This window comes from Urocitellus parryii, chromosome 6, assembly GCF_045843805.1.
Source record: "Urocitellus parryii isolate mUroPar1 chromosome 6, mUroPar1.hap1, whole genome shotgun sequence".
Classification (NCBI taxonomy): domain Eukaryota; kingdom Metazoa; phylum Chordata; class Mammalia; order Rodentia; family Sciuridae; genus Urocitellus; species Urocitellus parryii.
This window is the reverse complement of record NC_135536.1, coordinates 163,176,962-163,194,792: the sequence shown is the minus strand read 5'-3', so window position 1 is coordinate 163,194,792 and position 17,831 is coordinate 163,176,962. Positions and strand designations below refer to the sequence as shown.

The window sequence follows — 17,831 nt, the reverse complement described above, 5'->3', positions numbered from 1 at the left end:
TAGGCACGTACTACTGTGCCCAGTTAAATATTTCATGTTTGGTCATTAATGTGTCCCCAAAGTGCCTAGCACATAGAAGATGGTCAGTAAATATTTTTTGAATGAATATAGTCTTCCTTCATTTTTTTCCCCCAGTGAATTCATGAGAAAGCAGTATATGCATAATCTTTTGGCATTTGTGAATCTAACACCAGTGGTTTAGTATCCCACCAGTAAGGGAGAAGTTCCAGGGCATGTAAAATTTATAATGGTGGTACTGATACAGAGAATGCTTATGAGGTTTAAATAGGGTACTGTGTAAAGCACTAAGCTATGTTAATGTGTAGGACCAGGTCACACTTAACTTTAAGAAGAGCCTCAGTTGTGAATTCTAGAAACTTCTCTCAGATTTTAGCTTAATCAATAATAGATAGCGATATCACTGAGAAGCCTTTTACAATATGCCTGGGTTCCCTGTTAAATATCAATGAACTATATTTTGTTCTCTAACCCATTGGCATTTATCTCTTAAAGTGGAATGTAACCATTTTCTTCTTTAGTGCTTTCTTAGTATTCAGGACATCGTTCATGTCTCCTTTAAGCCTTTTTCCCTGTGAGGTTCTAACTGAAATCATTTCTATAAGGTGATTTTGAAACTCTTCAGACCCCAGAGAGGCACATAATTGAACATGATACTAAATCCACAAAATCAAAGATTTCAGTCCTTTACCTTCTGTTTCACAGACAAGAGTATACTGGAGTCATCCCTATAGCAATCATTATAACAGTATTTTTCAAGTTGCACTTAAAGTGTTTCTAGTCTCTTTTTGTGCCCTTCAAATCCAAGAATATCTCAAAAACTCAGACTCTTTCCTTTTTAAGAGAATAAGAAATATTTGAATGATTTGTACTGTTTGGAATTGCTGTGCAGTTAAGTGGTGTCTTATAAGACAAAAGATAATTATTTTAGAGATAAAACAACTAAAGTTTAGACAGTAAAAATCATGATGAATGCATCTCTAGAAATGTATAAGCCTTACAGCTGTTATCTAAACACAAAAATGTGAAAATTTTCAATTCTATTCTTTTCAAGGTGTATCTACTTCCTCATGTATGTTATTTCTACTTAATTTTTCTGTGATAGTATATGAGCAAGAAAAGCCCCCTGTTCAATTAGAGGTGTAAACATTAGCCATTATTACCATACAGAAATAAATAAAAAAACCTTAGCCATTATTACCATACAGAAATAAAATTTCATAAGCATGTTGTTCTGACTCAGTCTACCTGATGAATTTGTCTTGACTTTTTAACTCTGATTAGATCTGTTTTGCTATTATGAAGACTCACACTTTTGAAAATCACATCCTTAAAAAGTTATTTTGTATTGAATCCTAAATAGTCACTACAATGGGCCAAGTCTGAATGGAAAGTGTTGACCTTACTCTCTGATGATGGATTGCATTTCCCATCGTTTAGGCTACATTACTGGATAGCCCATTTGGAAAACAGACCTTGTTTTTGTAGTTCTACATTTTGTTCAGAGACTCTGTAATGATTGCCGTCTTCATGAAAGTGTTTTAGTTCTTTTGAATTGCTCCCTTGCTTCTTCTACTCATCTGTTTTTGTTTGTTTGTTTGTTTGTTATTTGGAAGTAGTGATCTTGCCTATCCAGCACAAGCAAACATATCTACTCAGTAGTGGAGGACTTATTTTGGCCCTCAGATACAATTATATTTTAAATCTCTGTGAACAGAGAAGGACTTATAATATAGACCACCACCTATTTCATAACCTGCATTAATGGAAAATGTAGGTGAGAGTTGAATGTAATTATAATAAAGTCAAACTACATTTAATGTGCTTTCAGGGAATTATTTATGTTCATAGAAAGTCTGAAAATTGATAAAATTCTTAATTGGGGTTAGAGCAGACTACTGTTCCCCAAATAATCTTATTACCAACATTCAAAATGGTGAGAAGCTCCATAGAAGCACCTCCCTGTTCAAGGGGACAGATTCAGTTGTTGCTGTCTCTTATGCAGCCTTTGCCCCAACCCCTTTGTAAGTGGGGTTGCATCCCAGAGTGTGCCCACCTTGGGATATAGGGCACCTATGTGCTTGAAGCTGGAGTGCTTCTGTTGGAAGGTGAGCTGTTACCTGAATGTAGAGAGAGAGTGGAGGGAAGAGTACACTGTGCAGTCATGGTCAGTCTTGCATGGTAGATTTCCCCACCACTCGCTCTGGTGATTTCAGCACATATTTAATACATGCTGTCTAACTTCTTTTGTTGCAATTAGTATATTTTCTAGTTAACTTATACCATTTAATCAGTATTTCTTCAAGACCTGTGGAATCTGTCCATCTTACCTGAAATTTTGGATTACTTTATTAGAGACTTTATCTTACCAAAGTTAAGAAGGTCTCATCAGAATGCCAAAATCAATCCTGAACTCTTGGTTAGCAAAAGACTTCTGGCATATACTCTATCAACATTAGTCAGGGAGTTATGTGACCATGTGGGTATGAATTAGAGATGTCAGTATATAATAATGTTTGGGTTGGATTATGAAAAAATGAAATGCCCCAAATCAGGACAAGCTATATTTGATTGTACAGTCTTTCTGTAACATATCATTATTAAGTGTGCAATAATTTGAGAAACAGAATCCTATTAAGATGCACAACCTCAAACATTTTTTGAAGAGTGCTGAGAAAATGTTTCAATACCAACTTTATAAGTAAAAGACTATTTTTAATGAAAAATTATTGCTGGTAGATGAAATATTTTCTTTGGAATTTTTCAAAGTCTTAACCTTATGTCCAACAAGCCGTTTTCTTCTATTTAATCTGTTAGAACGTTTTGATATTGTATATTATCTACTATCAATCGTATCAGTATAATATTTAGGTAGATAATAAAATGACACTGATGGGAGAAGCAGTTTCTATCAAATGTGTCTCTTTAAATGAAAAAACAGTGAAAAAAATTTTTTGAGCATCGACAGCCATGCTTACTTTGGAGAGCAGCAGAGGTTGCCGCTTCGTATAGGAGAAAGCAATGTGTAGAAAAATATTTGTTTCTGTTTTTTTTTTTTTTTTTTGTGAAGCTTATAGGAATAGAGTCTACTCAAAAGCTTATTTAATTTTTTTTAAAACAACTTAAGGTACCAATTAAAATGATCTTGCATTTCATAGTCTGTGAATCTTCTGAGATCTGGCAGTGCCAAGCTGCCACACAGTGTAATGAACAACAGAATATTAGCTCTGACTGCTGATGTTAGTTTTTGTGGTACAGATTGTCATATTTCTCTTGTGTCCTCCAGTCTGTCTACAGTGTACAAAAAATTATTTTGGAGTAAATGGTTGGAAATTATGCTCTAAGAATTAGTTCTTATTTTCTAGTTGAGTGAAATAGGAAAACAGGTATGTGTAAAAACCTGTCCCTGGCCCTGATCATGTGTAGTTTTTTAAGAAAGTTTTTACCAATAAATTCCAAACTACTTATGAATCTGGACATCAGTTGTTTTCATACATTTTGGTCCTAGGACCCTCTGTACCTTGAAATATTTTGAAAAGTCCAGAAAACTTGTTTGTGGGAGTCATACCTATTAATCTTTACTGGAGTAGAAATTGAAATATAAAAATTCTAAATATTTACTTAAAAATAAGTAGCTATTTTGGTTGAAACGTACGAAGAAAATCTGACCCTATCCAGATAAAGTAGCTGGACAAGTAAGGATTTTTTTTTGTGTGTGTGTGTGTGTGTGTGTGTGTGTGTGTGTTGCCCAGGGCAAGTACTCTACCAACTGAGCTATATCCCCTGCCCAAGAAAGGAATATTTTAAAGCCTTTCCAGATAATTGTGTATATTTGATACCTCACCCAAATTTGATAAGTGGTAGTTTTTTGGATTAATTGCATGTGGAATATAAAACTATATCTGTGAACGTTTTGTACAGTTATTGTACTAAAATCCATTGATCTGGTTGTACTTTGAATGGATTTTTTTAAACCAGTGTATGATTCTGTACAGTAATTGCATTGTTATTAGGAAACATTATTTCACTGAGTAATGCAAATCTTTCAGATGTCGACACTTTTCATTATATAATATCAAATAAATCACATTCATCTACTATCACTGCTCCCATCAGAACAGTCTAAGTGTTAGGAAGCTGTCAGACTCATGGTTTCATAATCAAGGTTCCCAAAATTCTAATTTTTGGTTGAAGCTTGAATTTTATCATCAGCAGTAAATACTGTCAGTTCTCCTTGAAGTGACAGGCTCACTTCATTCATTGTTGAGAAAATGTCTGCCAGATACCTCAGTCTGAATAAGCACACTTTATTCTCTTAAGTGATGCTGATGTTTTTAAAAAGCTACTGGTTTGACTCGTAACACAAACAGTTGAACAAGTGTCTTTTCTCAATAGAAGAAATAGAAGGCAGCCATTCTATTTCAGTTTCATCAGAAATGTTTTATGCATGCTTCCCCATTTCGTGACACAGAATATTAAGAAGGTATGTACTCAAGGGTTGAGGTTTAATAAATTAAACAGTTTTTATTGATGCATCTCCCAATGATTCCTCAAGAAACAGTACTTTGGTAAAGTACAGTAGCTAATCTGCATTCATTCACCCAGGCTGTTTCACTACTTGCCTAAATCCCCCATCATGTGGGTGGGAATGGTGAAGAATGGAGAAGAAAAGGTGACTGGATGGGCCCTTGAGCCTGTCTTCCCTTCAGCTGTTCAGGGTTCCCTGGGGTGACCTTCAATTGGCTAAGGAACCAGAAGCATTGATAGTGAAAACTTGTCCTTTTGTTTTGGAGCTTCTGAAGAAAACCCTGTCTTTCTGTTTGAAGCAAATAGGACTCCTATGAGGTCATTTAGTCATGTCACTAGGACCAGATGTTGCTGAGAGGCTTCAGAAGGATTCTGTCTCTTGTGCCTACTTCAGATACTTTTTTTTAACTGGTGAAGTTCAGAATTGCTTAAAATGATTAATGGTTTCAAATCATACACATATCCTACAGGCACACTCAGAATATATTTACTTCATCCTACCTTCTAAGAAAAACTTTTCTAACTAATTGAATTTGCTATTTGAACGTTTAAACAGTTTTATTTTTTTTTTGTTTTTGACCAAAATAAAACTCATACTGTGACTTTAAAACAGTTTGTTTACATTTTCAGCACTACTAATGGTTTTTAAAATCATTTTTGGTGGTACAAGTTTCCTTTGCTAAAGGCAGTAAGTAGTCCAGCCAGAGACTTTCTAGCCATGCCCAAAATATTTAGGTACTTCATTATTGATATTACCATTTCCAGTTATTTTGATACAATATTGTAAGGGACTATAGACTGAAGTTGAGAATTTGAGGTGGTGGTTGTTATTATTTTAAGTCAAATGCCTGATTACACTCTGGTTTTTAGTAGAGTAAAGCAGAGATATAAATAGTGTATTTTTGCTGCTTGTGCCCATGTTCTGCAGCCATCTAAAATGAGGTATCACCCATACTAGCAGTGTGATTTGTTTGCAGAGGAAGCATGAGTTTGTAGACTGCCCTGTATACACAAGCCTATTTTATTACTTTGTTTGAAGACTGGGTGTGTCTAATGTAGTGGAAATTCATCCATTCAATGTTAAATACAGACGAAACACATTTCAGAGCCACATAAAAAGTCTTTTTAATTATCCATTTTTGGGGATTATTCATATTACTGCTTTACTCCTTTCATGTGAGCTACTGAGAATTTTTCATTCTTTCCAGTTCATTAAATCACCAAAATTCTCTATTTGTGTTATAAATAAATATGCCAGACCATGAATTGAAGTTGGTTGATAAAAGCAGCTTTGTCCTGGTAATTGATTCTTATTTCTGGTTAACCCATACTTCTTTCTGAATATCTACATTACATTGAATTTTAGACTTCTAATGAAGCCTTACTTTGAGCACATGTAGGGACTTGCTTTAAGTTGAGTTTTAAGTATTTTCATTTGGATTAGCTGCAAGATGAATGTAGTATTATAATTCTATGTTTGTGCTTAGACATGTTCAGGAGAGCCCCAGGACACATTTAATAGGTATCTAGTTTCTTTGCCACTGCACATAGTTTAAACTTGCAACTCAGACAACTAAAACATATTATAAACCTCAGTCTCAAGACAATTTTATCTCTAGACTAGCTGCACTCCATAAATGCAATCTAGAGTGCTAATTGGACTTGGAGTGTTGGGTTTGAACCTTTTCTTATATAACCAATGAAAAGCCAGGTGTGTGGGTGTGGCACTGTTAGCTCCCATTGGAAATATAGGGTGTAGTCCTCATATAATGAACACTCTTGTCAGGCAACATAAGGAAAAATAGAATGTGAGCAAGTATTGCAGTTGTCCATAGAGAGTCTGGAAGCATCAGGAAACCTTCCTTGCTGAGATTTCTTTTTTTGTTGTTTTTAGTTTTAGTTGGACATAATACCTTTACTTTATTTTTATGTGGTGCTGAGGATCGAACCCAGGCAAGCGCTCTACTGCTGAGCTACAACCCTAGTCCACTTGCTGAGGTTTCTACCCTGTGGACCGCATCTTGAAGGACATGTAAACTTTCAATAGGCGGTTTTGTAGGGAAGAAAAGACAGTGAAGATGGTATAAAGCAATGGAACCATTTGTAATATGAGAGTATTGTCTGGTTACAGGATGTGTAAACGACAAGAACAAATCAAAAGAACTGATGGTGAGTTGGAGTGGGGTCACAGAGATCCAAAATGCATTGCAAGTCAAGTGGCTTCCCCTCATTGAGAAATGTGAGATAAAATTTACCCTCTCTGGGTAGATGCTTTGTCTGCATGCATTTGGCATGCAGAAGAGCCCACTCTCAGTTCACCTGATAACCTCTGTAGGAAGAGCATCACAAAGTACAGTTTAGATTTGGGCAGGTTCTTTGCCACTGCATATAGTTTAAACTGCCTTTTCTTCTCTATAAAACTATATTCAGAGACTTTCTTCTTGATTTCATCTACCCTGCAAAACAGGCTCTTTGTCACTCTACACGTGGCTCCATTGCTTCCTGCCAACCTCACTGCCTTTTCTTCTCTATAAACTATATTCCGAGACTCTCTGCACTTGATATTTCTTTTTTTTTTTTTTTTTAATGCTAAGGGAGATTGGACCCAGGGGCTCTCAACCACTGAGCCACATCCTCAGCCATTTTTATTTATTGATGGGGTCTTGCTGAATTGTTTAGGGCCTAAGTTGCTGAGGCTGACTTTGAACTCTCAATCCTCCTGCCTCAGCCTCCTGAGCCACTGGGATTACAGGTGTGCACCACTGTACCTGGCTCTTTTTGGTCTTTTGAAAAATGTTTTATTTTAAATTCTATAAGGGGGTATTCCTTTAAGCAAATACTGACATCAACTAGGATTCCTGTACTAAACTCTTAATAAATCCTGTCATCCCACAGCTACCTACTTATAGAAGAGGAAACTGACTCAAATGTTAGCTTTCTCAGAGAGGGTAAGCCACAGGAATTGTGCATTATGGAGCTCTGTCATTGCTCCAGTCAGCATTAGCTTTTTTTGACTTGTCTTCTTTAGTCACCTACCCTGCAAAATGGACTGTTTCTCACTCTGCGCATGGCTCCATTTCTTCCTGCCAACCTCACTGCTTTTTCTTCTCTATAATATAAACTATATTCAGAGACTCTCTGCTCTTTCTTGGTCTGGTTCCAGTTATCATCATTAGCATGGATCTCATATGTATAAGTCCATGCAACTGTTAACTAAAGAAATGGCTGCTGCTTATGTTATTAAAACAAAATTTCGGTACCGACAGTTGAGTTGCCACCCTTTGAAGGTGTATTTTGACTATAATGTTTTTAGTCTGCTCATTTGAGTTGAGGTCCACATATAAAGGCTGTCTGCCTGTGTCTATGTGATATAGAGATTGGGGAAACCCAAATTAATATCAAGTCTCCATGAATAGTCTTGACTTTATAAGTGAGACAACTTTGAGTATTATTTTATGAGCAATTAGATTATTTTATTTTATACCTCTGGGTAGTTCAAGTACTGGCCTACTTAAATAGTAGATCTTAATTACAAAAATGAAAAATAGACTTGCTGAATGTATTATTAGACTTTAATTTTTGTTTGGAATACCTTATATTTTTTTTTTTTTAGTTCTGACACATGAAGTCAAGCTAAGTATATAAACTCCTCAGCTTCAAGTCTGATTTCAACAGTGTGAGGGATGAGAGCAACAAAGGAGTACTTTATCAGTGCCAGATTATTTCCTGCAGCAAATGGGAAGAGTCTCTGAAGGTTACTTGGTATTGATATAGTTAAGGTTATACCAGCTCTTATAGTACACTGTACCTTAATATTGGGTCCTTCAAAACATGCCCAGGGGATATAGGTTAAAACTAATTACAAGTAGCATAAACCATTTTTTAATTTGGACTCAGGAGAGATTTTACTTTGAGTTTTTGCCAGAAGTTGGTTTCTACATTAACCCTGTCACAGGCTTCTAATGTCACATAGTGTTTTTTGTTGGAGAATAATTTTACTCATTTTAGTAATGTATGTGACTTTGATTACATCTGTTGGTATCTACTTAAGAGAAGATATGTTGGAAGTTGAAAGTAAAAGTAGTTTCTAATTTCACAGCTTTTTTCTTTTCCCTACAGTAGTATTTTTCATACCTCACTCAGCATAGCAGACCTCTTAGATTTAGATCTTGTGTTGTTTTCCTTTAATTACCATGTTTCATTTTAATCACATACATTGTAGAAATGAAGGATGATGTTTCATTAAGTACTAATTAAGTGAGACCCTTATGATAATCAAAATAAAAAATCATAATGGGTCTTTTCTGTGAAGTGTTGCTAAAATTAAAAAAAAAATGTCTTTCAGAGTTTTCTGGCCTTGCCTTTTCTCAAAACAATTTAAAATCTAAAGTTATTTGTCTCATTCAGGTATTTGGGGAGGCAGGGGATAAGTAGAAGAATGGGAGAAAAATTTTTTTCTAAGCACCCTTGGGTGACTAACTTTTAACAATACACATAGTTAACTTGAATTTGGAATCTTTGATTTCTCATAAAGGTTTTTCCCTAAGATTTGTGAATGTTGGAAAAAATGGACTGTGACATTTGCAATTTCATTAATAGTCAGGACTGATGCAGAATATTTAGTGGTTTGGAGATTGCTAGAATCTTTATTCCATTGCATGTGCTCACTGGAAAGGGGTGACTTTCCCAAGCAGAGTAAGATATTCTTTAAGTACATAAGTCGGGGCTTTGGATTTTGATATGATTGTGAAGATGTTCTTGTTGATTATCTTCCTAATATCAGAAAAAAAAATCACCAGCCAAAGTAAACAGTATCTTTGGAACTAGCTTGTTTTCTTTGATCAAAACACATGATTTTCTTCCTCTGTCATCTAAAGCAAATGACTTGGAAAAAGCCACAGAATGGTTGGGTGAGGTTGTTCTGTTCCAGCTGTTTCTAGTAGGATATAACTCCTTTTGGAACAGAAGATCTCCCTTTAAGACTTTTCAGAAGAGACTTCCTGAGCCCTGGACATTTCTTTAGTTAAACTGTGTTAAGTACCTAACAGAAAGTCGATATATGTATGAAATGGGATCATTATAATATGATAATATTTCTCCCTTTTAAACTAACATTTTTAGATTCTATTTGTTTGAAGTTTGAAAGTACTCACTATCATTTAAGGACTCATTTAGTTCTAGGTTTATGCTTTATAGGAAGTTGTTTTAAGTTAATCTTAGATTGATAAATTTCTTCAGCAAATATTGCCCAGAAAGTTATAGACTCTGAATCAGTTTTATATACGTGTATAATTGTGTGCTATGGGAGAGTATTAGAAATGGATTATATTAATGCTGGAATTCTTACTAGTCCTAGCAATGGAAGTTCTCATTTTGAGATTTCCATCTAGATTTTCTACCATATCAACGGTTGTCATAGTAGCAGTCTCAATTGAGAATTGTGATTATATACTTTATCAAATGACTACTTGATGAAAGCTCAATTATTCTAATGTAGTTCAGCCAGAATTCTGAGCCATCATTTTGCTTGGTTAAGGGAATAATTAACAAACCTAAAGAAGAAATTCCTTTCTTTCTTTTGAATTACATAATTTTTTCCTTATTTCACTGACTGTCAAGTGCCATTAGTTATAAGATATGCCATTGTTTTATGTACACTAAGGAAAAAAATCCTAATAGTTATATTCAGTTGATGCCATCAATTATAAGATACAACCTAATTTCAGAGATGCTAAAATGTATGTGTGTTTGTGGGGAAGTATATAATCAATAGAATATGGCACATATATTTACACATAGCACTTTAGTTGTGTAAAGGTCATAATCATAATATTAAATATAAAGGAAACTTTTAAAATTATTATTTCTGCCAAATATTAAATAGTTTCTTTAATCCTTTAAAACCAGAATCAGAAAAGAAATCACATATTTGAGGAAATCTATAAGATCATCTATATTATGTAACAATTTCCGGTTGACTACTTTTTTACTGAAGTATCTTAAACTCTATAAAAGAACTTTTATTCTTTTAAGTAGCGATCTTTAGAGTCTCTCATGATAAACTTTAAATATTCCTTTTCAAGATCATTTCACTTAACATATAAAAGAGAATAATTTGGAATTTAGATGAGTTATTTAGTATTCCAAACAAGATGCAACCTGAGACACAGTATGTTTAAGAGCTGTAATCATGAAATATCTTGTTAAGTGGCATATAGAATTCTAAAAAGAATCATTGTTCCTGCCTCCTGAGAATTGTCCCATTCTAACTTTAGGCATTTTTCTCCCTAAATTTAAAAAGTACAGTTCAGGATTAACTGGAGGTCTGTGTTGTGATAAGAAGATGAATTGGTAAAACTGACCATGAGCCTCATCCTTCTAGACAGCTCTGGGTAGGTATGCCATGCTCAAAGGCTTATATTAGTTATTACTCTTGGCGTTATAGTTCGTACTGGCTCATTGTTGAGAGAGGCCAAATTGAGTTGCTAGCATAGACATTATAGAGTGGCTGGCTAGACAGACTGCTTGAAGCTTCAGGCTTTGTCAGAAGGTAGGTACACCAGGGCATCATTGTGGTTTGAAGTCCACAGTGGCCTAAAATGTGGGTTCCAAGTCCAGCTTTAAAAATAATGCCACAGGATTCAGACATTGAGTGTGGACCTGATCAAAACATAAAACAATGCATCTTGATTATTGACCCTCATTTGCAAAATCAGAGCAAGATTTATAGCCACTCAGGACCCATGTGGCTTACAGATGGGGCAAGAGGTAGGCTTGGAGAGAGAGGTCTTGAGCTATGCAGCCTGGAAGAGTACAAGGATAGAAAGCCATATTTATTTGGGGTTTTGTGTTTTTTGTTGGTTGCATCACAAGTAATGTTAATAGAGATTACCTTTGTAGTGTTTTCCACCTTTATCAAAGTGCTTTTACAAACATATAATTTTGCATTTACTGTAAACATGAGAGGGGTGAACTGGATATAATTACCCATTTGGCAGATGAGACTCACAGATCCTAAGTTACTAGCCTTAAGGTCATTTGGCTCTTGCTTTTTTTCACTATATATGCTGCCAATGCTTGATTCCATATTTATTTCCAAATTTAGCAAGCATATAGTTTGTTTTCCAGCAGCTGATACTATCTTTATGAACTGCCAATATTTTGTCACTTATGTTCTTACCTCCCAAATCAACAAGTATAACTAACTTTTGCTTAGTATTGAAAGGAAAAATAAGGAAAACAAAATACTATTTCATTTTGATTTATCAGATAAAACTACTTTGTTATGTGCAATGAATCGTTTTTTAAAGTGATATATATATATTTTTTTATTCTGCTTTGCCCTGTTTAAACCTCAGCTAACCTCACTGCTGTTGCTTTTTAGGTGTCTTATAGTAAACCATGTACAAGTCCAGACAGAGTCCAGAGTTAGAGCAAGTTAAACAAGAGTTGCCAGTATTGTGAGTTGTGGATGTAGAACTTGATGTTAACTGTGAATGATTGGTTTTCTAACTTTCATTTTATGTGGAGAGCCTCTTCTGTTTTTCACTAGGCTTCCTCCTGGCTCTTCCTTCCTGTTACATTCTTTCTTGTTTCTTTCCAGAAAGTGTCTCAGCATTCTTTCCTGTAGTGTGCTCCTGTAGGGCTGTGAATGGTACATGTTCATGATTTTCATCTCTGAACTCTGCACATGTATTTTTCTTATACAGTAGATTAGAAATACAAACAGAACATTGTGTAAGGATATGGACTGATTACTGTGAGTGAAAATCAGAGTGGAATAAACAGAACGTGGCATGCAGTTCTGCCTTCTAGTCCAGGTGTTGCCCCACTACTTAATTGTGGACTTTTCACCAATCTTTACAAACTTCTGATATCCCCTTGCATTATCTGTGAGCCAGCAGCTGTGTTATATGATTTCTAGAATCCCTTTCAATTCCAAATCTCATTCAAGTCCCCAATCTGTATATGTAAAATTGTACTAAAGGTAGGACAGCTTGTAAACCTTCTTTTGGACCTTAAATTCTATTGGTAATTTTGTCATTATTGAGAATTGAATGAAATTGATCATGGTGATTTAATTTTGTGGTGCTTGTAAGCTGAACTGAAACCCCACTATTATTAACTTACAAGTTTTGAGCTTGGTTCCTAATCTTTCCTATTGTATGCACAACATGCAATAATAATCAGCATGGTATGTTTTGAGAATGCTTTCATTAAAGATTGGTGGGTTTCTTGATCAGATATTTACCTCATTAAGGCAGATTCACTGTGTCTCAGAGCAGCTATAAAATCCAGGAAGTGTAAGAACAAGTGATGGAATGCTAGTTGGAAAGACATGTTAGAGTTAAAATTTGACAGTAGGTCTTAGGCTGTTATCCTTTACTGTCCTTCAACCCAGTATGTGATAGGTTTGGGTTATAGACTGAATAGATGGGATTTTCAACTGTTTATATTTAATCAAGGGAGAATACGTCATAAATTTGTATATTTAAATCAATACTAGAGTTTTCATGAGATTTTATTGTTTTAGGTGTCATGGATTACTCAAAAGGATAGATGAAAGCTATCATTACTCTTTCCAGAAAAATAAATGCACATTGCTAATTTTACCTGCAGGTTGAAAGGTTTCATGGATATCCCATTGTGGATGGAGCCTTACTTTTCCATCTGGTATTCTTGGTCCAAATTCTTGATAGAAAAAAAACTCTGGTTGGTAAACTCTTTGGTGATACCCCTCAAAATACTCTAGATCAATGTTTATTAAACTGTAATCATGAGAACAATTGAATGGGTCAAGATGAAAACAAAACAAAACAAAAGAATAAAGTAGAAAATATCAGAGTAAATTGTGTTTTGTTCATTCTTTTGACTTGTATGCATCTATGTGTTTGTGTTTATACTGTCAGAAGATAAAATGTACTTCTTACTATGGATTGAGTATAAAGTTGGAGAAACTCATCTATTAGATGAGAAACACTCTTTTATTGTAAATGAACCTCTTCACTTTATAACTGGAAACTGAGGCCCTTAAAGGCTGAATGATTTGTTTAAATCCCTGCTGTCCCTATGTTACTTCAAGTGGTCCAGCTAGGATTGAACCATATTACTTTGTTACTAATTTTACCCTGCTGCATTGCTAATTTTTTGAAACAGAATTGTGAAGTAGATTATTTTAAAAAGATAGTTCATCTGCTTCACACTTGGCATTTTTGAATCCTTTGTTTTTTCCCACTAAAATAAATTCTGTCATTATCCTTTAAAATAATCTGATCTTAAACTTCTTTTCCATAGGATTAGCAGATATCCTAAGCCCTCTCAGTTGGCTGTCTGCACCCCTATTCCTAAAATGTTGACATTTAACCAGAAGGACTTTCAGAACAAGATATGAAGGGCCAATTTTTATTTCAGAATCAAATTAAAATGGTTTGAGTTGTTTTGTTCATTCGCTTGAGAGCTGAAATGTTGGTGTGGGATCTTTGGGAAGGCACTATAATGTCTTTAGTTTCTCTGTGAGTTTTTTCCTCAAACTTGAATTCCATACCATTTATAAATGTGAAGGGTCTTGTTAAAAGGCAGATTCTGATGCAGAATCTGGCTGAGATTGTGGGTTTCAGTAAACACTCCTGAGAGATGCTACTTTGGATCTTGGGACTACACTTTTAGTAGCAAGAACTTGTATTACCCGACTCATTACTGTGGCAAGAAAAGATAGCTGTCTGATCATTTTTCTGTTGTCTTGATTTTATTTCTTTTAAATATTTATTTTTTAGTTATAGGTGGACACAGTACCTTTATTTTATTTTTATGTGGTGCTGAGGATCAAACCCAGTGCCTCACGCATGCTAGCCACAACCCCAGCCCCCGTTGTCTTGATTTTAAACAGCCGTTCTCATCTGTCTCAACATTCACCTGAGTGAAAATTGATAATACCCCTCCTTGCAGCACTTTTCTAGGTGATTCAGACTTAGCACTACTTCATTTAACTGGCATTTTCAAGCCTTTCTACAAAATTTAATTTTCCACATAACTAGAATATTTAATTTCAGAAAGATCATTTTCTAAATGTTATAGAATTTTCTTTCTTAAAAGTATTTGCATATACTCTTTTTTTTCTTCAATTTAGTGTTGCAAAAGCCATATTTTTTTTAGAGGCTCTCTTTGTGGTGAATATTGAGCTATATGCAAAATGAATAAGAACTACAAAGCCTTCCATGTTGCTGTTGTATGTTTTTCTGTTTTGTCTCATTCATCTGCCAGTTAATGATGTCTCCTCAAAGTGGCTGGTGTCTCTTTCCATCCTGATTACTTCTGACCTGAAAAGCCAGACACTAGATTTGTGAGATGAATTTCTGTCAGAAGGGCCTTCCCAGGGTGGGGCCTTGCTGAGGACGGATATGATCCAAGTTCAGTAGCAGTGGAGAATTGAAATCCTTTAGTTTTTAACCATATTCTGAGTAGATACCTAAATTGGAGCCTACTTGTTTCTTCATGCCTTTTTCCAGGTGCTTTTTTAAACTCCTTGTTCATTAAAATGTATTTGAAGGTCATTCGTATGTATAGATGTATGATATATTAGCCCTGTGATTGATAATACAATAATTGCAATAAATTAGCAGCACTCAGGGTCCATATAAAATTGGGATGGGTAACCTTATGCTAAAGATTGTGGCTCTCTTTACACAGTTGTGTTCTGCAGTGTCTTTGAAATAGTTTTTAGAATAATAGTAATGACAGAAAGGAGGATATTGTTTGGTTTAATTTAGTGATTTAGTATTCTGGGAGTTTAAAAAATTGTTGGAATTATCTTTATTAGATTACTAATTATAATATTAACACTAATAGTTCTCATATGCTAAGCTCTCATTTTGTTAGTCATTACTTACATAAAATGCAACAATCAGGGCTGTGGTTGAGGAGGGTACATTAGATTGTGGGGGGCAGCAAGTGGCTGCTGTGCTTCCCACAAATGAGAATAATCCAAATAGATAGGGGTGAGATTAAATATCTTCATTAGTCCCTCTTTACAAATAAATATGCATATGAAGACTCTACAGCAGGTGTTTCTGGTTTTGTTTTTTACTAGAAATTGTTGGAGAATTCATATTTTTGAAAACCATACAGTAGTTTATATTCTGATCCAAAGCAGAGAGAACCTGTTTGCAATTTAACTAGGTAGCATCAGACATTTATCATCTTAAATAGCCTTACTATTGGCTCTGTGTTAGAAATTGTAGATTATATTCTTTAAAATTATAACAAGATTAAATGTGGAAATAACAGTTAAGTTGGAATTTTGAGATCCAGAACAGAGCACCATCTGACATATTTTTAGTGAATTACAGCCTTTAAACACTGATTACCAGATTTATCTCATTTGAATGTTATTTTTACATCTAGAATTTGTCTTAGGCTTCAGTGCAGCTCAGCCTACTGGTATAATCTTATCTTAATTAATAATGTTTTGTGACCTGGGAGTCCTGTTAAAGACCATTAGACAGGAGCTAGAGAACACTGGAAGGTAAAATGAACACATGGCCTTAGTTCTCTTCTTTTATACTGGAATATAACTTGCATTTAAAGACACTGAAAAATGAAAAGGAAAAACAACCTCCTTCCTCTTTCAGATGTAATAAATATGTTTAATATGGTTTTGCTATTGTTAATCCTTTTAAACTTACAGACTATAGAGGATTTTGTCTAAAATATTTGAAACTAAATGCTGCTGTAAAAAATATTTTTACCAGAAATCTAGAAATAGCTGTCTGTCTTATGCTTTGTTAATTTGATCTGCTTGTTTAGCTGAAAAAATAAAAATGTATATTCTAACTAAAGAGAAATTTGTGGGCATAAACTCCTTTCTTCCTATGTTCAAATATATTTCATACATTGTTTATCTTATTTAAATATACAGTAGACAGAGAATACAACTGCTGTTCCTTTAATATCAGAACTATGCACGTTACAATAGGTGTCACTGTTTTGCTTGGTCCAATCATGATTGGTGACTTCAGCTATTGGCTCCGAGCACTGGCTGTCTGACTCCATCTGCAGGGCTGTAATACCTACTCTCCTCCGATCCATTCACCACACAACTTCAGCTGGCTGAACAGACTCACTCGGCTCCAGCACATCTTGCTAACCTAATTCAGAAAACAAGTGCTACAGCTCTGTGCCTGTCGTCTTCGCTCAGTGTAGCATTTTCAGGTGATCTAGGAAACGGTTGTTTTTATGAGCAAGTAAGAGAAACAGGAATCATGATGGGGATGTATTTAACAGACCCAGTACTGGATAAAACTTAAAGCCAGTTTCTATTCAACATAGTGAAAAGGTCACCTTGCCTGGCTGAGAAAAGAAGCAAAATATCAGCTTGTTGGTTTCTGTTAACATCTTGGCTCCGGCCAGCCTGTTTTCCTTGATGTTTGAACCAGTTTGGGATATCTAGCTGTAAAGAGAAACATACTGTACTCATGGTAGATGACAAGGAAAAGAACATGAAATGTCTCACCTTCTTCTTGATGCTTCCAGAGACGGTAAAGAACAGGTCCAAGAAAAGCTCAAAGAAAGCAAATAACAGCAGCGGCACTAGCAGTAGCAGCAGCAAGTTGCCCCCAGTTTGTTATGAAATAATTACCTTGAAGACTAAAAAAAAGAAGAAGATGGCTGCTGATATATTTCCCCGGAAAAAACCAGCCAACTCCAGCAGCACCACTGTCCAGCAGTACCACCAGCAGAATCTCAGCAACAACAACCTGATCCCGGCCCCCAACTGGCAGGGTCTCTATCCCACCATTAGAGAAAGGTAAGTACTGACCCAGCACATGTACTTTAAAAGTTTTCCTGTGTTGAAGTTTGTGCTTTTGAACAACCTGTAATGTATTTTAACACAAATCTGTGTTTCCTCTTTTCCCAGAAGCTTTATTGGTAATGGAAAACTGCCTTGTATCTTTTCCAAAACAGTACAGCTGTTTTCCTCTTAGACAAAAATGTTTTTGCAAGCTGTAATATTTAAGTGACATGGTTATATTCTATAGGCCATGAAAAATAGAAACCTTTAATTTGTCCTTAGCCTTGTGAAAAGTTTGTATAACTTAAAAAAAAAAACTTTTGCCACTTCCTGTGTGTTTGCAATAACTACAAACACAGTTGTTTAGTTTCAATCTTTATTTTTTAAATTTTGCTATGAAGTTACTAAACTGTTGCTTAGCTTGTGAGTCTTTTATGGGTTTTTTATGTTGGAGAAAGGGATTAAGAATGCTGGCTGCTGTGAATTAATGAATTGCCTC

The 17,831-nt window shown here is 35.1% G+C and overlaps 1 protein-coding gene across 3 annotated transcripts in view; it reads left to right on the top strand.

Annotated features, from left to right (window-relative positions):
• Positions 1–17,831, top strand: part of Btbd3 (BTB domain containing 3) — a 41,809-nt gene that overhangs the window by 16,426 nt on the left and 7,552 nt on the right. For 2 of the 3 annotated variants that reach the window (XM_026385843.2, XM_026385842.2), the window contains exon 2: positions 17,074–17,347. In XM_026385843.2, coding sequence (XP_026241628.1) covers positions 17,205–17,347 — 143 coding nt within the window. In that variant the 5' untranslated portion in view covers positions 17,074–17,204. Of the gene's footprint in view, positions 1–16,974; positions 17,348–17,831 lie in introns of those variants that run through there. The other variant, XM_026385841.2, reaches the window with a different exon arrangement.